At 45.0% G+C, this 24,647-nt stretch overlaps 1 protein-coding gene across 1 annotated transcript in view; it reads right to left on the bottom strand.

Annotated features, from left to right (window-relative positions):
• LOC102989806 (zinc finger protein 83-like) overlaps window positions 1-24,647 on the bottom strand; it is a 60,479-nt gene that overhangs the window by 8,515 nt on the left and 27,317 nt on the right. Inside the window, exons 3-4 of the mRNA XM_028478271.1 lie at window positions 8,129-8,207; window positions 7,536-8,041 (exon numbers count right to left, since the gene is read on the bottom strand). Coding sequence (XP_028334072.1) covers window positions 7,536-8,041; window positions 8,129-8,207 — 585 coding nt within the window. The remainder of the gene's footprint in view (window positions 1-7,535; window positions 8,042-8,128; window positions 8,208-24,647) is intronic.

Raw genomic sequence — 24,647 nt, 5'->3', positions numbered from 1 at the left:
TAGTGACCTAAAGTATCACTTGCTTTAGTCCGACAGTCTCAGACTCCAGGTCTTGTCTCTGAGTCTCTGGAACTGAGCAGATTGTTGAAATTGGCCTCTGGTGTGAAAGGGGAATAGAAACCGAAAAGCTATTCTTCAGGGTGTCAGTATGAAATAGCCCATTCAACACAGGGAGAGTTTTGTATTTCTCCTTCTAGTGTGTAATACAGAGACAAGTTCAGTTCTTGTTTCCTTAAACTGCTTAAATTAATTCTAATTTCACAAAATCTTCCTGGAGCCAACCTCTGCCGCATGTCAACCACTCTGGGAGGCCCGCATTTCCAGAAACCTGAATATCTTTGGCCTCATTAACAGGACATGAGAGCAACCTGTTGGCAAAAATAGCTTCTATTTAAACCGTTTTCAACTTGTTTAGAGAATACATCTTGGTCTCCGACATAACTGGCCCCCACAAACGTAAGCTTTACCTTAAAACTGTTACAGACTGCAACTTAGAATAATCCCGTCAAGCACGGGGAAGCACCTTCCGAGCCCGCCCCTTTCCGCTTCCCCTTCCCCGCCCCACGCCCCGCGTTCCCTTCCCAGATCCGGGTTCCCCTCACCGCCCCCCAATCCCGACGCTAGCGCTCCGCCCAGGCCCCGCCCCGGCCGCCCCGCCTCTTCACCACGCGCAAGCGCACTTCTCTACGGACCCGGAAGTGAAATGCTTGGCACGAAGGTCACACTGCCCAGCGTAAGTTTCTCTTTTCTAGTTTAAATCTGTGCTTCGCGGTCCTTTTACTCCATCATTGAAGTCATTGTGGTCTTTTGAAGTCATTGTGGTCTTTTAATTCCCACTCCCGCCCCTCCTCCTCATGTAAATCCAGACGTCAGTATTACAGATCGCGGACCGTTTCCCTTTGGGTTTTAAATTTCTCTGAGGCCAGTACCGAAGCCCTTGCCTTTTCCGCTTTCGGTCCACGTAGAAACCGCCTTTTTCTACATTTTCCTTCTTGAAACCCTTTACTACCTCCGCGCGCCCCCACGTAACGTCCTCTTCCGCGAGGTGGATTCGAGCCCCGCCAGCCTCGCCCCTTCGGCCCCTGGAGGGCAGCGCCGGTCCCCCCGCTCCAGGAGAGGCCGCGTTCTCTCCCCGGTCCTGGGATTCTGGAGAGCCCGCCCCTCTCCCTCCCAGCCCCTCTGTCCTCGCGTCTTAGACCGGTCTTTCTGCTCCGCACGCCTCCCCTTCCTGGTCAGCCCTTTCTCTGACCCCGTCTAGTGGGAGGTGACCTGGGCCAGCACACAAGAACACACAAGTGTTCTTCGGTTGTGAGTTCCAAACGGTCTCTTCCAGTATGCGGGCGTCTTATTCAGTCGCCATCCTCATAAATACAGGGACGAGGGGGATCAGGAGAAGCAGACACAGAGAGCGACTGAGAGAAACAGGAAAACTGAGGAGGATAAAGAATGAGGGAGAACCAATGGGAACATAGAGGGACTTGTAAATAGACAATAAAGTGAAAGTGATTAAGCCTGTAAGGTAGCAAGTGAATAAAATAGAGAACTCAATTAAAAAGCCGGATCTCCAGGGATTGGAGAGCAACAAAGGGAGAGAGGGTCTCTGGATCAGTGGTAGGAGAGTGGTAACAATGGTGAGGCATTTCACACAGAGTCCGGGAGAGGATAAAAGGTGGAACTATGGCCTTCAGAGCATCATGGTGCTGGGAGAGAAGGAGAGGAAGAATACTACTAGAGCAGAGAGAGAGAGCAGGAAGGAAGCACAGCCACCTGGGGCGCCAGAAAGGGAGGAGGGAGGTAGTGTAACAAGGATAGAAGGAGTGTAACCAGAGGGCAGAGAGAGAGCAGAGATGGGGGAAGAAAGAGGCAGAAATACATAGAGATGTAGGTCATCAGAAAGGTCGGGGAGAAAGCATCAATAGGGGACACAAGTTGCAGAGTGGGGCAGGACAGGAGTGAGAAAATAGGAGGGGAGAAACAGCAGGAGACTAGAGGGGAACAAAAAGACAGAGACATAGAAAGCACCAGGGAGACCGATAAACAGAATGAAATGGAAACGCAGAGTGGTGCAGGTGGAGACCTGGAGACGATCACACTGTCATAGAGCCCAGCAGTGCGCAGCCCTTAGCACAGGGCCCTTGGCGCACGCTGTGGCCCCCATCTCCGTTACCAGGCAACGGTTACCAGGAGACCACTGAAGGGATGGTTGGAGTGGCCTTAGAGCTCCCGTTCAGCCATTGGTCGGCGCCACAGTGAGCCCCTCCCTCAAGCGACCAACTGTCAATGAGTGACATTTAGTGGACCCATTCAGCCAAATGTCTGCGGAGTGGTGGTCGTCAGGCGGAGAGTGAAGTAAGAGAGGGATCCCGGCCTTCTCCCCTCCCCCTCTCCTTGGGCCGGCAGGTGAGCTAGGAGGCCGAGGGAACGGGCTGGGGGTGTGTCTTGCGGGGATCCAGAGCCCTCGCCAAGGCCGCCCACTGCCCGGGCCCTGAGGCAGCGGTGACCCTCTCCCCCATCCCCGCCTCTGCGACCTAATGGCAGCGGCAGTCTGCATGGGCCGCTGTCTGCGGGACCTGGCCCCTTGCCGTTAGGCGGCCAGAGGAGCCGGAGGGCCAGTTGGGTCCTGGGTGCCTGGCTCTCTCAGCGATCACAGCTGGGCAGGGTCTGGGGACCTGGCCCTGAGGGAGCTGCCAACTGAGATCTGCTTCTTCAGCCAGGCCTGGGCACTGGCGGGAGGACCCAAACCTGGTTGTGGACGAATGCGCCGGCGCAGGGTAACTGGCCCCCCTGCAGGGACCCCCTTCTCTTAAACAGGCCTGGACCTCGGAGGGTGAAAGTTGTGCCTTGGCACCTTCCCCTTTCTTGTCAGGACAGAGAGTAACATTTGTCTGGTGGAGGTTTACAGGAACATCTTCACCTGACCATGACCTGACCTCAAGTACAAGGGATCTGCCACCACGAAGTCTGCAACAACTAACCACTCCTGTCATCACCGCTCCTAGAAGAGGGCTTTGCTGGAAGCTTTCAGGGAGTTTGGGGTTTTTAAGGCATGAGCCACCCATCTCCTTGCATGGGCCTGCGGCAAACCTTTCTCTGTTCCAAACCCCGACGTTTGCTATTGTTTGGCCCCACTGTGCGTCAGGCACAGGGACTTAAGTTTTGGTAACATGACCACTATCACCCCACCACAGTCACCGCTGTCTCCAGAAGAAATGGCGCGATAGCTCAGCCTCCGCCACTGTCTCCTGGGAGCCCGGAACCGGAACCGACCGGTCACAAGGGGCTCCATGGAGACGGGAGGGCTGGGCTCAGGCTGACCGTCATCAGCAGTGCAGAGACAGGAAGCGGACGGGCGGGCGGAGGGGGTGATTCCAAAAAGACAGCAGGGTGAGTGTGTGCCGAAGAGGGCATGCCCCCCACACAGTACTTTGAAAGGATACTGTTTCAAAGTGGCACTGAAGAGTATTCACTGTTTCAGAAACCAAAACCACTAGAAATAAGCATGGTCTTCTAAGAGGGGTTTTGCCACCTCCTCCTACTAAAAATGCGGCCAGTGCGGCTATTGGAAGGGCACCACCTAAATTCAAGGGCATCCCTAGAATCTACCCTGGGTGAGGAGTCACTAGGCTAATTTTCCCTCACTGATTCTGAGGTCAATTCTGCCTAATTGACTCACTCAAGCTCAGGAAGTGCTGGATCCAACCTTGTTAAGGGCACTGCAAATGAACCCACAGTGGAGTGTTGGACCCTGCTGTGAACTCAGCGGTGCTTGAGACAGGCTGGGGATTCTTCACACCAGAGCCTCTCAACCTCGGCTGTGCCGTGGGTGCTGCGTAGATGGTCAGGAGCATCCCTGCCCCGAGCTGTGACAGCCACGGCCCCTCAGACCCCGCCAGGCGTCACCCCTTTCTCTGTCCCCACGTCACCCCCCCACCCCCTCTCACCCTCCTGGCCGGGCTGCGCTTCCACCCTCCTTGCTCTCTGACCCCCGGCACAGGCTACACTGCTCCTGGCTCCACCCAAACCTCCGCTGTGACCACCAACACTCCTGACGCAGGCAGACTAAGTGGTGATTTTAGGACCTTAGTCCTTCGGGTGTTTGGAGTCCTATATCCACCCATTCTCAGGAATTAGCAGACTCTGGGAGACACAGAGGATTTAAATAAAGATATAAATTTGAAGATATAAATTCAAAGATATAAATTAGACTATAAAAGGTATATAACATGGTTTAGGGTCTTCCCAGGTGGGGCAGTGCTTAGAATCCGCCAGCCAATGCAGGGGACACAGGTTCGAGCCCTGGTCCGGGATGATCCCACATGCCACGGAGCAGCTAAGCCCCTGTGCCACAACTACTGAGCCTGTGCTCTACAGCCCACAAGCAACAACTACTGAAGCCCACGTGCCTAGACCCCGTGCTGCGCAACAAGAGAAGCCACCGCAATGAGAAGCCCGTGCACTGCAACGAAGAGTAGCCCCTGCTCGCTGCAACTAGAGAAAGCCCGCGCGCAGCAACGAAGACCCAACGCAGCCATAAATTAATTAAAAAGATATATAACATGGTTGACTTGCACATCCATGAACTTATGCACACACATGTCCACACTAAAAAACTGAAATGAGAGGAATTGTTTCTTGACAGATTTTCAATTTTATTAACCATCGTTTTATTCATATGTATTTCAGCATCTTTCAGACAATGAAAATGTATCAACTCTACTGAATTTAGTTTGTCAACATGATTCTATAATAGCCTAATTTAAAAAAATGGTACAACCGTGAAAAAAACAAAATATTTTAACTCCAATCTCAATAACTATATTCAAAAATATAAATACTATTTTATCCATTATAACTTACGTACATGGGCATTAAAAACAGCCAGAGTTTCTCTGTTTTTTCTAATAAAACATAGATTCACGAGAAAAGGTAATAGTATTATACACTATTTTCACAGATTATGAAAAATATTACAATAACAAAGTTATGAACTTGGAGAATTAAAAATCATGAAAAAAGTATATTGGAAAGATATATTGTTATTTTAAAAATACATTTTAACCAAACATCATGACGAGAAGGAGACCCTCGATGTAACCCTCTGAAGTTACAGTGGAAGGAAGGGTGCTGGCCAGGGCTCCTGCCTTTCACCACTGTACAGGGTGCCTGAGCAGGGACCACTAAAGAAAGTAAGAGGAGGAAAACAGAGAGTGAGAGACACAGAAACAGCCTGTGAGAGAGTTAAAAGCTGAACATTCACAAATCGAAGGACATGGAAAGGCGAAAAGTGAAAGGATGGAAAAGACAGTCCATCCTAAAAAGAGAGCAGTGGTGACTACATAATATCAGAAAAAAATGAACACAAAGAACGTTATATAATGATAAAAGGGTCAATTTAACAAAAAGATAGAAGAAATAAAAATATATACACATATAACATTAGATCTCCAAGAAAAAGGAAGCAAACATTAACAGCAATGAAGACAGAAACAGCATGGGAGACTCCAAAGGCCCAGGTTTACTCATGGATGGAATCAAAGAGAAGATCAATAAGGAAACAGAGGACTTAAACAACACTATAGACCAAGTAGACATAACGGACACATACAGATCACTCCACCCAAGAGCAGCAGAAACATGCTTCTGAAGCACACATGGAACATTCTCCATGACAGACCACATGTTAGGCCAAAAAACAGATCTTAACAATGTTAAGAGATTGAGATCATAAAAAGTATGTTCTCTAATCACAATGAAATTAAACTAAAACAGCAGAAGGAAACCAGAAAATTCCCCAAATTGTGGAAATTAAACTCATTATTTAAAAATAATTTGATTTATATATTTATATAAATTTATTTATCCAGCTGTACCCAGCAATCCCCTTCAAGTCACACACCAGGCCCTGATCCATCCCCATGCAGGTAGATCCCCTCACTCTCAGCCCAGACCTCAGCCCTCAGGAACGGGGGACTCAGAGTCAGATGGATCCAGATTGGAATTGCCTCAGGCACGTTAAATGTACAAATATTTACAAAATGCAAAGGCCTTGTAGACAGGAGTTTTGCAATTCTCCTCATCTGTATAATTTGAGCAAATTTTAAATTTACTATATTCTAGCCACAAAATATACACTGCAGATTAATCCACATCCAAAGAAATCACTACCCATCTGGATCTAGTTTCTCCCCTCTACCTGCACTTCTGTGTTTCCACTTCATTCTGTTTATCTGTCTCCCTATTTTAACTTTTTGTCTCTGTTTCTCTTCCCCTCTGCTCTCCTGCTGTTCCTGCCCTCCTATTTCCTCCCTCACACCTGTCCTGCGCCACTCTGCAACCTGTTCCCCCTCTTGATGCTCTTTCTCCCCAACCTTCTGATTGCCCTAAATCTCTATGTATTTCTGTCTCTTTTTTCCCCCACCTGCTCCCTCTCTGCCCTCCAGATTACACCCCTTCTACCCAAGTGGTTGTTGTGAGGGGCTAGTTCCATCCGGGAACATTTCCTGCAATTAGAATCAATTTAGGGGACTTCCCTGGTGGCACAGTGGTTAAGAATCCGCCTGCCAATGCAGGGGACACGGGTTCGATCCCTGGTCCGGGAAGATCCCACATGCTGCAGAGCTACTGAGCTTGTGCTCTAGAGCCCACAAGCCACAACTACTGAGCCCACGTGCCACAACTACTGAAGCCCGTGCGCCTAGAACCCACGCTCCACAAGAGAAGCCGTCGTGATGAGAAGCCTGTGCGCCGCAATGAAGAGTACCCCCCACTCGACGCAACTAGAGAAAGCCCGCACGCAGCAACGAAGACCCAACACAGCCAAAAACAAATAAATAAAATTCGTTCTTTAAAAAAAGAATCAATTTAGGCAGTTCAAGGAAAGAAGAGCTGAACTTGCCTCTATATTACAAACTAGAATGAGAAATATGAAATGCTCCCTGGGTAGAATGGGGCATTCATGCTGACACCCTACAAAACAGTTTTTCCTTTCTGTTCCTCATTCAGCCAGGCCGAACGACAACTCGTGTCGGTTCCAGAGACTCAGAGACAAATCCCAGAGCCCTGAGACTGGAAGACTGAGCCATGTGGTAATTTCCGTCACTAACCATTGCTTTAAAAAGAGAAATACACTCTGAAAAATTTTCTAAATTCCATTGTTCATTGTTTCTTTTTTTGCCCAAAGTGTTTTGCTTGCCTCTGAAAACGTTTTCCCCCAGTTTTATTGAGATGTATTTGACATACATCACTGTATGAGTTAAAGGTGTACAGCATGATGTTCTGACTTTCGTATATTGAAATAGTTATCAATAAGTTTAGTAAGCATCCATCATCATATAGATATCACTAAAAGAGAAAGCAAAATAAAGACAGAAAATATATTTTTCTTTTTATGAGACTGTCAACTGAAAAAAATGCACAATCCAAGAGTTGTGAGTTGTTTTATTTGGGGCAAAATGAGGCCTATAATCTAGGAGACAATGTCTCAGATAGCTCCAAGAAACTGTTCTGAAGAGGTAGGGGGAGAAAGTCAGTATAACTTCTTTCCTGTATGAATTTTCTGATGTCTAATGAGGTTTGAGCGGTGATTAAAGGTTTTTCCACACTCAATACATCTGTAAGGTTTCTCTCCAGTATGAACTCTCTGATGGCTTGCAAGGGTTGCATATAGACTAAACAGCTTGCCACACTGATTACATTTATAAGGTTTCTCCCCAGTATGAACCCTCCGATGAACTGCAAGGTTTGAATTTTGACTGAAGACTTTGCCACACACATCACATTCATATAACTTCTTTCCTGTATGAATTTTCTGATGTCTAATGAGGTTTGAACGGTGATTAAAGGTTTTTCCACATTCATTACATCTGTATGGTTTCTCTTCAGTATGAATTCTCTGATGATTTGCAAGGACTGAATTTCGACTGAAGACTTTGCCACATACATCACATTTATATGGTTTCTCTCCTGTGTGGATTATTTGATGTTGAGTGAGGTATAAGCCACGACTGAAGGTTTTGCCACACTCATTACACTTGTAACATTTCTCTACAGCATGACTTTCCCCATGACCGACAAGGTGTGAATTTTGACCAAAGGTTTTACCACATATATCACGTTTATACACTTTCACTCCTGTGTGGATTCTCTGATGTCTAGTGAGGTTTGAGCTGTTAAGGAAGGTTTTGTTACACTCATTACACTTGTAACATCTTTTGCTGTGGGCTGTCTTGTCTTGTGTCAGTATTGAGGGATGCATAAAATCATTCTCATTTGTATTAGAAATACTGGTTTGAACACTAAGAGGAATTATGTGAAGTGGTGAAGATGAGACACTACTGTTGATTTTCTTGTCAGCTTGATTAAATTCATAAATTTCTCCTTCACTTCTCATTATATGGAGTTCATCCTGAAAGTTTAATCCAAGCCTGTTTCCAATGGGCTTGATTCCTGCATCCCATCTACAATGGCAATGTCTTCCATCAGTGAGATTTTTGTTATGAGTTATAGGCATTTCTTTATAATTTCTTTCATCACCTCTCTGCTGAGACTCAAAGTCATAAATATTTTCATGCATTTCCCTGAGGTAAAAATGTTTGATTTCATGACTTTCAGGTCTTCCCAACATCACTGTTTGGAATACTTCTCCTATATTGCTGCTCATTTTTGGTTGTAACTGCTTGATCACATTTATAGGAGAGAGATCTACAAGATATAAAGAACCATGGTTATCCTATTCATTACAGTCCATAAATAAATGTTTCATGTTGAATATACATTACACCAAAAGTAATACTTATACCAAACAGAGTTATGAAACTTCCCAACAATGATCTTAAAATTTTTAGAAACACTAAAGGAATAGAATTCTTTACTAAAGAAAGAGTAATAACATAAAATTCAATTTAATTTTAAGGTAGCCTTGTTTCACAAACCCTATGTCAAAAACACTCACACTGGACATCAGCTATCGAAGAAAGGGTATTTTTCCACCATGAACCCAAAGCACATACCAATTAACATTAAACATATCACTGTCTCATAATTGAGAAGAAGAATACAATATCATAAATTCTGCATACTTACTGTACATACATAAATGCTAAAAAAAAGACAATATACTGTAATGCTAAATAATCCAAACAAGCTTACCTAATAAATAATCTAATTAATTGGCTGTTTAGGATTGAAAACTTAATATATGATAGAGAAAATAAAGATTTGATAAAACAATTTTTAAGACAAAATATTTTTCTAAATATATGCTATAAAACTATGTACCCATAAATAAAAGGCATTTTACAACATTAACAAGTAGTGCAGGTCAGTTGTATTGTAGAATACACACCAAACAACCATCATCTGGAAATCACAATTAAGAATGAATACATATTGGGCTTCCCTGGTGGCGCAGTGGCTAAGAATCCGCCTGCCAATGCAGGGGACACGGGTTCGAGCCCTAGTCCGGGAAGGTCCCACGTGCCGCAGAGCAACTAAGCCCGTGCGCCACAACTACTGAGCCTGCGCTCTAGGGCCCGCGGCCACAGTTACTGAAGCCCGCGGGCCTAGAGCCTGTGCTCCGCAACAAGAGAAGCCACCGCAATGAGAAGCCCGCGAACCGCTATGAAGAATGGCCCCCGCTGCCGCAGCTAGGGAGAGCCCACGCACAGCAGCAAAGACCCAACGTGGCCAAAATTAAATAAAATAAATAAATTTATTAAAAAAAAAAAAAAGAATGAATACATAAAATGTTCTCCAGGGGCTTTGAGAGGCCCGCATACCACAAAAAAAAAAAAAAAAAAAAAAAAAAAGACTGAGGGTATCAAAAAGGGTGTGGGGGGGACTGAGGCTGAGGAAGACTCTGTGGGGCCCTGCCAGCCTTTCCGTGTCCCCGTTTCTTGTTCATAGAAAAAGGCTGTCTCCTAGACTTTACCGGAGACCCAAAGAGCAGATTCAAGCCGTTACTATTAGGAGAGTGAGGGGACACAGAAACAAAGGAAAAGCAAGTCCAGCATAATCTTTCCCATGATGGGTAGCTTAAACCGATACCTTGACTTACGACCCCTAACTGCAGCTTCATCCACCTGGCCCCAAAAAGATTTAAAAATTGATGACACCCGTAGGGTGAATTGAGAACTGAAATTCTTAACCTGTCATATTGGCTCTAAGTAAATAATAAAGTATCTCAACTAATGCCTTTGCTCTCTCCTAGAAAGAAGTTAAGGAATCCCAAGATGGTGATTTAAGAGCTTGTTTTGCAGGCACATACAGAATAATCACAAAGGAAGTCACAATGTGGTGCCCCAAAGTCTGCAGCTTAGATCTTATAGGAAACCTGGGATCACAGACACTCCCCTCCCCTCCTCCTTTTGCCTTTAAAAATCTTACACCCTGGCCAGCCAGCAAGATGGATTTGAGTCAAGCCTGGGTCTCCTATCTTCCTGGTTAGTGCCACCTCAGATAATAAGCCTTTCATTGCTCCAAACTCCAACGTTTCTGTTTGTTTGCCTTCACTGAACGACAGGCACATGAACTTGGATTCAATATCATGATATCTTATGCATGTTCTTTCCAAGGAAAAGGTACAAAACTATGCTGAAAACCATGCTTCAACGAAGCAGTTCCTCAGAGCTCTCATCAGATGCAATGGTGAAAGAATGAAAGCTTTTCCTCTACGATCAGGAACAAAACAAGGATACAGGCTCTCAATATTTCCATATACCTGGAAGTTCTAGCAAGAACACATAGGCATGAAAAGAGACAACAGGTATCCCAACAGCAAAAGGAAGCAAAATTATCTGTTGACAACTGACATGATCTAATTACGTAGAAAACTCTAAAGATTCTGCAAAAAAAAACCCTGCTAGAAAAAATGAAACAATTCCCCCCAAATTACAAGATATAAAATCAACATGCAGGGACTTCCCTGGCGGTGCAGTGGTTAAGACGCCACACTTCCACTGCACAGGGCAAGGGTTCCATCCCAGGTCTGGGAACTAAGATCCCACATGCCGAGCTATGCGGCCAGAAAAAAAAGTAAAAAAATCAACGTGCAAAAGTCAATTGAGTTTCGGGACTTCCCTGGTGATGTAGTGGTTAAAAATCTGTCTGCCAATGCAGGGGACACAGGTTCAAGCCCTGGTCTAGGAAGATCCCACCTGCTGCACAGCAACTAAGCCTGTGTGTCACAACTACTGAGCCTGAGCTCTAGAGCCCGTGCACCACAACTACTGAAGCCCGCGTGCCTAGAGCCCACGCTCTACAACAAGAGAAGCCACCGCAATGAGAAGCCCGCGCACCACAAGGAAGAGTAGCCCCCGCTCGCCGCAACTAGAGAAAAGCCCATGTGCAGCAACAAAGACCCAACACAAGAGAAGCCACCGCAATGAGAAGCCCGCGCACCACAAGGAAGAGTAGCTCCCACTCACCGCAACTAGAGAAAAGCCCATGTGCAGCAACAAAGACCCAACGCAGCCAATAAATAAATAAATAAATAAATAAATTTTTTGAAATGAAAAAAAGTTTAAAAATTAATTGAGTTTCTAAATACTGACAATGAACAATCAAAAAAGAAGCTCAGAAAACCACCCCATTTAGAAGAGAATCAAAAAAATAAAATAAAGTACTTCGGCATAAAGTTATATAGGAAGGGAAAGATTTATACATTAAAAACCAAAAAGACTGCTGAAAAATATTAGAAAAGACACAATAAATGCAAAGATGTCCCAAGTTCATGAATTGGAAGTCAATACTGTCAAGATGCCAATACTAGCCAAAGTGATCAACAGATTCAAACAGAAGATTCAACAGATTCTTCTTTTGAAGAAAGACAAATCCATCCCACTATTCATATGGAATCTCAAGAGACAATGAATAGCAAAAACAAGCTTGAAAAGAACAAAATCGTCAGTCTCACACTTCATTTCAAAACTCATTTCAAAGTTTCCGGAGACCAGTGGAACACAACAGAGCCGAAAGAGAAAATCTCTTTTATATATACTCTAATGATGTTCCACAATGGCCTCGAGATCACTATATAGGGGAAAGGCAGTGTTTTCCACAAAAGGTGTTGAGAAAACTGAATATTCACATACAAAAGAATTTAGTTGGACCATTATCTCACACTACATACAAAATTAACTCAAAATGGATGAAAGACCTAATCCTAAGACCCAAATGCATAAAACTCCTAGACGTAAACATACAGGAACGTCTCTTGACATTGGATCCACCAATGATTTGTCAGATATAACACCAAAAGCAGAGGCCACAAAGTAAAAACAGATAAACTGGACTACATCAAAACTGTTAATTATGGGGCTTCCCAGGTGGCACAGTGGTTAAGAATCCGCCTGCCAATGCAGGGGACACAGGTTCGAGCCCTGGTCCAGGAAGATCCCACATGCCACAGAGCAACTAAACCTGTGCGCCACAACTACTGAGCCTGCGCTCTAGAGCCTACGTGCCACAATTACTGAAGCCCGTACACCAAAAGGCCACGCTCCACAAGAGAAACCACCGCAGTGAGAAGCCCGTGCATCACAATGAAGAGTAGCCCCTGCTCACCACAACTAGAGAAATCCCACATGCAGCAACGAACACCCAAACGCAGCCAAAAATAAATAAATAAAATATTTTTTTAAAAATCGTAAACTATTATTCATTAAAGCACACTCAGTAGAGTGAAAACACAATCTAGGGTATAAGAGAAAATATTTGCAAAACAGATATCTGATAATAGATTAATGTCTGGAACGTAGAAGGAACTCTAAAAGGGACTGATCCCCAATTCCACCACGGGGTGGGGAGCCCTTCCTCAATCAACCATCCCATACATTGCAAATAGGAAAAACACTAAGACTAACATAACAAGTATGAAAGTAATGACAAAATAAATAAAAATAAAGATCATTTATAACTCACAGAACAGTACAAAACGAAAGTACCAGTATATTAAACAAAACAAATAATGGTTCATTATTGAAGGTCTCACTCAACTTCATAAGCTCTCTCATTAATATGCTTCAAAAGTAGGTCTGCAGATAGAATGAACAGTGGCACACAAGCGACAAAAGATGTGGCATCAACAACAGTTTAATCAACAGCCTCACAGATATCAGGATGTGAACGTGGACAATGTTATTCATAGAAGAAATTAAGGTGCCATTAATTCAGGCTCAAAGGGGATGGTCATTATTATATGTGAACAACATTGTCACGGGGCCCTGGAGACAGGCTTTTGTGGCAGTCCTCAAAACCAGGAAAAAAAACTGGAAAGACTTATAGGTCAGGCACTCGTGCTACTTTCTCTCTTGTATCCTACAACCTGCTGACCACCCTACGGAGTAGGTTCAAGTGGTGACTGAATGCAGTAGGATGATATTGCAACACATGAGGGAAAGTGTTCTCCATCAGTAATTTTCTGTTACCCAGTAAACCCATTCCACAGAGAGTCCACCAAAAGTTGTCCACAAACTACAGGTGGATTATCACAGCAAAGAAACTGGAAAAATCTTCAGTCCTTAGGACTATGTAATTCAAAAGCACATTTAAGAGGCAAATCGTACAAACTTATGAAAATAAGAAATCAGGAAGAGTACACATTCCCAGACTAGGCAGAGCAGTACAAGAGCCAAAAAATTACAAGATATGGGAGTCAGATGCTCGAGGACCTTGAGATGGAACCATGGGATCGATCCACAGATGCCAACCTAAGAGCCTGAAAGATTCATATATGCTCCCCATGTAGGACTGGGGATCAAAAAGAGGATCTCTCGGGACTTCCCTGGTGGCGCAGTGGTTAAGAATCCACCTGCCAATGCAGGGGACACGAGTTCGAGCCCTGGTCCAGGAAGATCCCACATGCCACGGAGCAACTAAGCCCGTGCGCCACAACTACTGAGCCTGTGCTCTGGAGCCCGTGAGCCACAACTACTGAGCCCGCGTGCTACAACTACTGAAGCCCATGCGCCTAGAGCCCGTGCTCCGCAACAAGAGAAGCCACTGCAATGAGAAGCCTGCGCACCGTAACGAAGAGTAGCCCCCGCTCACTGCAACTAGAGAAAGCCTGCGTGCAGCAACGAGACCCAATGTAGCCAAAAATAAATAAGTAAATTTTTAAAAAAGAGAGAATCTCTCTGTCCACTGACCTTAGTTTTCCTAACTAACAATGCAGAAGAACCACTCCATCTCGCTGTTACACACAACCCTGAAGCGCATGGAAAAGCAGAACACAAGAAATGGCTGAGGGGTCTAAATAAGCAGGCAGGGCTTGAGACAGCTCCATGCAGGTTCTGAGGTGCCAGATGGAGTCAAAGAGCAGCCAGTGTCTCCCATCTTCTGACTACGTCTTCCAAGTACTGCAACTCTGATCAAACTCAGAGGCTAAGGGGTGGGACTCCAGAGGCCTCAGCTCTGATCTGCAGGGACTAAGAACAGAGCATCCAGTGGAATCAAGACCAGAAGGAGAGATGAAGGGGTAAGAGACCCTGATAACACAGCCCGCCTCATCCTCCTCAAATTCAAGCAACAACCAGTTCACAGGAGCCAGATGATGAGTGTTGTGGATCTTGATAAAGACCTTGCCTTTGTCTCTGGTGGAGCTGCAGCACCACTGGAGGGTGAAAGAATACATTTTACATGTGGAAGGACAAGAGAGATAAGTTATGGAGGAGAAACATTTCCTCTGAGAGTTTTCAATAAATAAACTTCAGTTTTCCCAAAGAACTCTCTACCCTGAGAAGAGGTTCCCAAACACTATTAACGTTGTGGCTTCCTCTCTGCCCTGAGATCCCACCTGTGTTCACACTTTTGATACATTCCCACGCATTTGGTTTTTTGCTATTTTCACACCACTCACCATAGTCCTGGGCTATTTCTCTTGCTCTAAAATGGAGATAATGTTCAGATCAGAAATAGAAATTCCTGCTTATCAGAACAAAGGAATGTGAAGTGCTGTGGTTTTTCCAAAATCACAGCTCTTTGTTCAGCTAAGGAGTGAGGACATGACAAGTGGGTCTGGAAAAATATTTCACAAATTCATCCACTGCTTGCCTCCTTCTAAATGCATTGGGAACAGGGTAATACATATATCTAACACTCTTCCAAGAAGTAGTGAGTCAAAAGCAATGGGCAGAAAACAGGAAATCAGATATTTTTTAAAAGTTTGCCATTGAGCTTTATACATAATTAAGCTCTGGAACAACCTCTGATGTTTCATGAAACAGACAGATCATCTGAAGAAAGGGTCAGTTTAAACTCATGGTGCTGCCTCATGTCTGAGTCCAAGGGGCCTCCCAAGAGGCACACAGGGGAAAATGCATAACACAAAAGGGCAGATCCCAATGTCTAGAGGGAAGTTATCCTCACCCAGGGAGAGCAGGTTCCTGTAGGTCTCCAGCATCACGTCCCTGTACAAGGCCTTCTGAGCAGGGTCCAGGCATTCCCACTCCTCCTGAGAGAAATCGATGACCACATCCTCAAAAGTCAACTGTTCCTGAAATGAAAACATTTCACGGGGCGGGAGGTGGGGGAGATTTGGTAAATTAGGAGTTTGGGATTAACATATACACACTACTATATATAAAGCAGATAAACAACAAGGATCTACTGAATCGCACGGAAACCATACACAATATCTTGAAATAACCTATAATGGAAACAAATCTGAAAAAGAATATATATATATATATATAGCTGAATCACTTTGCTGTACACTTGAAACTAACACAACATTGTAAATTAACTATACTTCAACTAAAAAAAAATTTTTTTAACCAAGTGGCCAAGAGGATACTTCTTACCATATAAAAATGAAATGAGGAATGTGTAAGGACTGATTCTGTTTATGTATATGTTCTGAAAGATCCATGTTAAGGTATTTGGAGCAAATTATGTGTCTCTAATTTTAATTTCATATGCTTTTCCATAACAGATTATAATATCCTCCAATTAATACAAATTTTTCATCTTTGTGGACAATTATAAAACACACAGAAACAAAACTCAAGAACGGGTTGTCTATGCGGAACTGTTAGACATTATGTTCTAAACACTGACTGATATTCAATAGCCAGATGAGCTCCAGTATGTGTGCTGTCTTCAGACATGATGAAGTCCACCATGGCTTTAGACAAAGGTCAAAATCTTCAATTATGATAATGATAACAACAGCAATGACTAAAAGTGTTTGAACACTTCCAATATGTAAACATTACTCTAAATAAGTACTTCACAGGTATGAATTGTTATCAACATAACAGGTTATTAGGAAAAGACCTGTTCCCATCTTACAGAGGAGAAAACTGTCAGAGACACTCTGAGGTCTCAGGTCAAGAAGCTAAGAAATGACACAGAAAGCACCTCAACCCAGAGGGTTGGGCTTTGGAACTGAAGCTAAAAAATAGAAGAGTTTAGTAACAGAGCATTTAAAGTACATTGACAGGGACTTCCCTGGTGGTCCAGTGGCTAAGACTCCACGCTCCCAATGAAGAAGGCCCAGGTTCGATCTCTGGTCAGGGAACTAAATCCCACATGCCACAACTAAGAGTTTGCATGCTGCCACTAAAGATCCCGCATGCCACAACTAAAAACGATCCTGCATGCCGCAACTAAAGATCCCACAGGCCACAACAAAGATACGAAGATTGAAGATCCTGCATGCTGCAGCTAAGACCCAGTGCAGCTAAATAAGTAAATATTTTTAAAATTGTTTAAAAAAAAAAGTGCATCGACAGAGGGTTCCCTGAGAAAACTTAAAAGAAGTTCAAGGTAAACAACATGGAATGGCATAAAAGGTCATTATATACGTGGGCCCACACAAACACACACACATACACAGAAAATGTTAGTAATCTTCCTACTATCTAAACCATTAACATGATAGTGTAGGAAAAACTCAAGGCCAGGAAAAACTCAAATATATACTGAAGATATAATTTCAACTAAAAAAGATACATACTTCTGAAATCATGACGATTGACTGCAACTGCTATCAAAAAAAATTTTTTTAAGGATTAAAAGGGAGTACTATGAACAATAATGCCTATGCCTTACATAATCAATAAATAAGATACAGATGATTTCGTAGAAACATATACCTACCAAGTTGGAAACATTAAGAAATAAAAAATTTGAAGAGAATTATCACTAGAGAGATTCAAGTAGTAATCAGAAACCTCAAAGAAAAACTCAGGAAGAGATGTCTTTAGTGCATAATTCTACCAAACATTTACAAAAGAATTACCACTAATGCTGCTAAAAATCTTACAAAGAGTTGAAAACACTGCCAAACTCATTCTATGCAGCCAGCATGATTGTGATACCAAACCCAGAGCATCACATAAGAAGAAAGGAAAACTAGAAACCAATACCCCGATACAAAATCCTTAACAAAATACTAGCAAATTCAATAGCACATTAAAAAGATCTGACATCGTGAACAAATGGATTTTATTCCTACAAGGCAAGGATGACTCAAGATACAAAAATCAATTAATGTGATTCACCAACTTGTCAGAATAAAGGGGAAAAAAACACATCATCATCTCAGTGGATACAAAAAAAGCATTTGACAAAATTCAATAATCTTTCAAGATATAAACACTCAACAAACTAGGAACAGTAAACTATCTCAGCATAATAAATCCTATACATTGAAAGGAATACCCTTAACATCATACTCAAAGGTGAAAGACTAAAAGTTTTTCCTCTCAGATCAAGGAGAGGGCAAGGATGCACACACTCTGCACAACTGTTCAACAGTGTTGAAACTCCCAGCCAGAGCAATTAGACAACAAAAAGAAATCGAAGTTATCCAAATAGAAAAAGAAGTAAAATTATCTTCTTTCCTAGACAATAAGTTTGTACTTACTTACTTACTTACTTATTTATTTATGGCTGCGTTGGGTCTTCATTGCTGTGCGTGGGCTTTCTCTAGTTGCAGCGAGCGGGGGCTACTCTTCTTTCTGGTGCTCGGGCTTCTTATTGTGATGGCTTCTCTTGTTGCAGAGCATGGGCTCTAGGCGTGTGGGCTTCAGTAACTGTGGCACACGGGCTCAGTAATTGTAGCTCGCGGGCTCTAGAGCGCAGGCTCATTAGTTGTGGTGCACGGGCTTAGTTGCTCCGCAGCACGTGGGATTTTCCTGGACCACGGCTGGAACCCGTGTCCCTGCATTGCCAAGCGGATTTTAACTGTGCAACCAGGGAAGACCCGACAACAAGGTTTTAAATGTACAAAGCATAAGTATTAAAGAAGGAAACTGCTACATCCAAAAATAATTTTATAAAATTCCATGATACAAAATCAACATGCAAAAATCAGTTGCATCTCATACATAAAGAAGAATGTCAAAAGAAAATTAGAAAACAATCTTATTTGCTATAGCATTAAAAAAGAATGATGGACTTCCCTGGTGGTCCAGTGGCTAAGACTCCATGCTCCCAATGTACAGGGCCTGGGGCTTGATCCGTAGTGAGGGAACTAGTCTCACATGCCACAACTAAGAGTTCACAGGCCCAACTAAACATCCCACATGCCACAACTAAAAGCTCTTGCATGCCGCAACTAAAGGATCCCATATGTCACAACTAAGACCCAGTGCAGCTAAATAAATAAAACTTTTAAAAAAAGAATTAAATACTCAAGAATAAATTACTCAAGGAGGTGAAAGACTTAAATACTGAAAACTATTACACAATTGCTAAAAGAAACCCAGAAAAATACATATAAATAGAAAGACTTCCAGTACTCATGCATTGGAAGACTTAAAACTCTTAAAAGGTCTGAACTACCCAAAGTGTTCTACAGATTCAGTGGAATCCCTATCAAATTTCCAATGGCAATTTCTGCAGAAATAGAAAAAAAAATGCTCAAAGTCATAGGGAATCTCAAGGACTGCAAATTGTGAAAAGACTCTTGAGAAAAGAAGATGGAGGCCTCCCTTTTCTAGATTTCAAAACATATTACAAAGTAATCCAGATGGTGTGATACGTATATAAACATAGATATATAAACCAATGGAACAAAACAGAATGTTCAGAAATAATCCTTTGCATATATGTAAAATGTACTGAGGAGGGTGCTAAGACTATGCAATGGAAAACGGACAGTCTCAATAACAAATGGTGCTGGGAAACTGAATATCTACCAGCAACACAATAAAGCTGGAACCTTACCTGAATCAGAGAAACTGCTGTGTGTCAAAGGACACAATCAACAGAGTGAAAAGGAAACCTCTAAATGGAGGGAATGAAAGTGACATAAAGAATTTCCAACTGTCATAGATTTAGGTTGATTTCATAGTTTAAAATCGATGATGGAGGGCTTCCCTGGTGGCACAGTGGTTGAGAGTCCGCCTGCCGATGCAGGGGACACGGGTTCATGCCCCGGTCCGGGAAGATCCCACATGCCACGGAGCAGCTGGGCCCATGAGCCATGCCGCTGAGCCTGCACGTCCGGAGCCTGTGCTCCGCAACGGGAGAGGCCACAACAGTGAGAGGCCCGCGTACCGCAAAAAAAAAAAAAAAAAAAAAATCGATGATGGAATAAAACGACCTGTATCACTCATGTCTGTTTCTCAACTATCCACTCCATTCCCAATCATTAAGATTTTGAAGCCATGGCTTCCCTGGTGGTGCAGTGGTTAAGACTCCACCTGCCAATGCAGAGGACACGGGTTCAAGCCCTGGTCCAGGAAGATCCCACATGCCACAGAGCAACTAAGCCCGTGTACCACAACTACTGAGCCTGTGCTCTAGAGCCCGTGAACAACTACTGAGCCCATTCGCCACAACTACTGAAGCCTGCGCGCCTGGAGCCCGTGCTCCGCAGCAAGAGAAGCCACTGCAACAAGAAGCCCGTCGACACAACTAGAGAAAGCCCACGCGCAGCAACAAAGACCCAACGCAGCCAAAAGTAAATAAATAAATAAAAAATTTAACAAACAAAATAAGATTTTGAAGCCAGTGCCTCACTCATTTAGCTTCAAATTTATTATAAAAGGTCAGAATAAATTTCTCTTCACTTGTCTCTTCCAGAATTTAGCAGGCATTTGGGCATATTAATACCTGACCTCCACGTGTAGCTTCTTTCATCCTGGTTTGTAGAGAGCTGACAAAGCATCCAGATGGGGGCCCCTAAATAATCCCTGCTGCCCAACAGCACTGACACCATGACTGAATCTGTGGGTGTGAAGCCCTGCCCAGGACTGCGCCCAGTGGAGCCTCTTCACAAGTTCCAGGTCACTGGGTCATGGGGAGATGGGAATCTAAGTGGACATGACAGGCCCTGAGGGAAGGACCCGGGTGGCGGTGGCTGTACAGGTGTCAGGCAGGATACTTCAACAGGTGTCCGGCAGGATACTTCAGAGTCAGACAAGATCAGCGAGTCCAAAGAAGGGCATCTCAGGAAGGACAGACAGAAGAAACAACTGAGAATATGACTTTACCTGAGAAAGAGGCATTTCTGACTCCTTTTCTTTCCTCTCCCTCCTCTTCAGGGCTTCTTCCTCAGACATGAGTCTTTAGAGGTCTATCTTGAAAGTTGAAAACATGCTGTTTAATGCTTAGAATCAACACACCCCCTTCCTGAGTCACCACCACACACACAGGGAAGCCCTCAGCATGTGGAACAGACGGTCCTCTGCTGCCCACTGTCCCAGGAGGGGCTCAGGACAGTAAACTCCCACACGGAGACCAACACAGGAGTTTTCCCACCCTTTCTTCAGATCTCGCTCCCCTCCTGGTGAGGCCCTCACGTACACAACAGCAGCGGGCACCTCAGCTGGACCCGACGATCCCCTGCAAGTCACAGACCAGCCCTGATCCATCCCCACGCAGAGCAGAGCCCCTCAGCCTCAGCCCATAGACCCATATCTAGCAGGACATACTCCCTACTGAAAACATTCTGCAATCTTAAGCTTAGTACTCATGATTTCCCTTTCTGGACTCAAACAAACTTACAAACTCTCATGGGGTACAACACAGTCTCCAGAGAACCCATAATGATCCCCTCACCCTGTTATACAATAACAGAAAACATTCCAAGCTCTAATAACTGATGCCTGAGGGAAAAGTACATGTGAAGATACCCAAGGGCCCACCAGAACCAAGTCACACTACTTTCATTTCCAGTGACCCAAACCAAACACTGTCATCTCCAGAAATGACTAATAAAAGAGAAATGTCTCTAATGATGTACATGTCCCAGTGGGACCCCAACATCTTCCGAGGAAACACTACAGATTCTCTTTTGTATCTTTCAAAGTGCATCTGAAACTTTCCTCACTTGCAACCCAACATACTCAAAGATACCAAAGGTAAGCGACAAAATGATCTCTGGGGTTTTCCCTATGTTACTCCATGGGGTGCACAACAAAAGTCAGACAGTGGAATGCGTGCTGTGGGGCACTCCCTAGGTCCAGCCCCTCAGGACCAGGGCACACATCATCGTACACCCACAGCTCCCTGTGGGCTCAGCTCAGACCTTGGTTCTACTACCATTGCAGGAAAATGTTTCCCTCGGCCTAATTCCATTGCCATCATTCTTTCTCAGGTGTGATGTGAGTTTCCCAATTAAACCCATGCACGTAAACCTCAGTCTCAGCATCTATGTCCCAGGGAACCTGAGCCAAGATGCTATGGTACCCCACACCATTCCACGAAACCTGCAACTACCAAAAAACCCACTTCTAGGTTCTCCAGCCCGAACTTAGACATTCCCGCCCAACAGTGTCACACAGCCCTCGATCCCGTAACTACACTTGGGACAGGTGCACACACCGTTCACTGGGCTCATCTTGATGCCCACACTTGCTGCCACGTGGCTCCTGCGGGCCTCTACAGGCTCCCCTCCGCTTCCCCCATTTTTCCATCTCCCCGCCATGATGACTGAGCAAATGGGGCTAAAAGGCACACGGGTCTCTTGGCACAAGCATGGCGACAGGAATGCACACAAGCTGCCACCCAAAGGACACCGAGTATTCCGTATGCAGATCACAAAAGTGCCCCCCCATCAAAGTTTGCCGGCAACTGGGGACATTATGGAGTCCAGTTACAAAGGCATTTGAGTTCAGTGGGAAAGACTCAAAGGGAGAGGGTCCCCAGCTCTCACTGTCTCCTGTTCTCCCCACTCACAACTACTTGGAAGACATTTTAGCTCTTTGCGGGGGGGCCTCCTTTATGCCCCCTTAGGTTCTGGATTTCTGTCCCCCCTTAGCACAGTGAAATCACGATCGCTGACTCTGTGCAGATGACCTGCCGGAAGGCAAAGCTCCTGTCCAAGGTGGTGACTGGTCCCTGGATGTGCACAGCCTGGAACACTGGGGGCTATAGAGGAGCAGTGACACGGCACACTAACCAAGGGGACACCTCAGGACACTGCATGAGGACACCAGATCTGGAAGGCTTTTTAGGCTTCCCTGTATCTTTTTTGCTCTTATTTTTGTAATTAAGAAGCCACATGAGGTAAGCATCAATTAGACCTCAAACGTCCAGAGAAAATATGGGAACCATCCGCATCACCTACCCAGTTCCCTTGGTCTCCCCTGAGGATTGTTCAAGCCAACCCACAGTCCTAGCTTCTAAACACATCCCCAGAGTGAGATGCTGCAGGCATCCTGGGAAGAAGATGAATACTGTAAACCCTTCAATGAAGGGAAAACGGGAAAAACACTAAATAATCAATGGAGAAGGGCATTTCTTTTTTCTTTTTTTTTTTTTTTTGGCGGTACGCGGGGCTCTCACTGCTGTGGCCTCTCCCGTTGCGGAGCACAGGCTCCGGACGCGCAGGCTCAGCGGCCATGGCTCACGGGCCCAGCCGCTCCGCGGCATGTGGGAATCTTTCCAGACCGGGGCACGAACCTGTGTTCCCTGCATCGGCAGGCGGACTCGCAACCACTGCGACACCAGGGAAGCCCGGGCATTTCTTTTGACAGTGATTGATATAGAGGGAATAAACCCTTGTGAATGTGACAGATTGTCGGGAGGGGCTAGGGAGACCTCCCTGAGCCTAGACCTGAAGAAGGACAGAGGGCCTGAGCCATGGTGACTTAAAGACAAAAGTTAAGAACAGGAACTAAGATTTGAAACAGAAAACATGTTGCTTTGGGGGAAGAGAGAAAAGGTGAACGTGCCTGGGGCACAGTGAACCATGAGAAAGGGTCAGCTCCCAGGATGAGGCTGGAGACACTGGCAGGGCCCTGAGGATGACACAGGGCTGTGTAGCCACAGGGAGGAGTCGGGATTTTGTCCTGAGACAAATGGAGGCCATTGGAAGTCTGAGTGCCAGGACCCATATAAACTCTCCTTAAATTAATGCAGAGAAATACATCCGACTATGGTCACTTTTACTCTGAGCCTGTGTTCTTGTCTCCATTCAAGCGTTTTTGTTTTTGGTTTTCATTCTGGGAACACAGGGACACATTTAAAATTCTAAAGACAACGGGACACTCTCTCCAAAAAGAACTGTCACACACAGACACACGCCCAATCTGGCCAATCATTTCAGGGGTCCGTGTTGCTCAGCCTCAGAGTTTCTGGTCTAGTCTCTCATCTCCATGTTACAATAGGGCTCCCTGAGGGCCAGACGGGAGATATCTCTGAGAAGGTCTAAATTCAGTGAAGAGAACCATGTGGAATTGAATTCTGAAAAGCTCCCTGAAGGGCCAGTGGGCAGAGTTTGTCCTTACCATCCATCCCGCTTAAAACATAGGGACAGGGACTTCCCTGGTTGTCCAGTGGTCGAGAGTCCGCCTTCCAATGCAGGGGACGTGGGTTCGACCCCTAGTCAGGGAATTAGGATCCCACATGCCATGGGGCAACTAAGCCTGTGCGCGCCACAATTACTGAGCCTGTGCACGCTAGAGCCAGCGCGCCGCAAGGAAGAGCCTGCATCCCGCAACAAAAACCCAACACAGCCAAATAAGTAAATAAATATATATATATATATTTTTTTTGTAGTATGCGGGCTTCCCTCTGCTGTGGCCTCTCCCGTTGCGGAGCACAGGCTCCGGACGCGCAGGCTCAGCGGCCATGGCTCATGGGGCCAGCTGCTCCGCGGCATGTGGGATCCTTCCAGACCGGGGCGCGAACCCGGTTCCCCTGCATCGGCAGGTGGACGTGCAACCACTGCGCCACCAGGGAAGCTCCAATAAATATTTTTTTAAAAAACAGAAAACAAAGACACAGGGAAGGTCTTTCATGTTCCTGAGCAAAGGAAACTTTTCTTTCAAGGTCTGCTCACACTGATATCAAGCATTTAATTCTGCTTTTTCAGAAAATCAAAGAAAAATATTTTTAAAACACAGAATTGCAAAACCATAGATGCTGGTGGGGAAGAAGTCTGAAGGGGGTTAGCTTAGAAATAAGCTGTGACAGGGCTTCCCTGGTGGCTCAGTGGTTAAGAATCCGCCTGCAGGGGCTTCCCTGGTGGCTCAGTGGTTAAGAATCCGCCTGCAGGGGCTTCCCTGGTGGCTCAGTGGTTAAGAATCCGCCTGCAGGGGCTTCCCTGGTGGCTCAGTGGTTAAGAATCCGCCTGCAGGGGCTTCCCTGGTGGCTCAGTGGTTAAGAATCCGCCTGCAGGGGCTTCCCTGGTGGCTCAGTGGTTAAGAATCCGCCTGCAGGGGCTTCCCTGGTGGCTCAGTGGTTAAGAATCC

The sequence above is a fragment of the Physeter macrocephalus genome, chromosome 17, assembly GCF_002837175.3.
Source record: "Physeter macrocephalus isolate SW-GA chromosome 17, ASM283717v5, whole genome shotgun sequence".
Taxonomy (NCBI): Eukaryota; Metazoa; Chordata; class Mammalia; order Artiodactyla; family Physeteridae; genus Physeter; species Physeter macrocephalus.
Note: the sequence above shows the minus strand (reverse complement) of the source record. Positions and strands in the feature narration are given on the sequence as shown.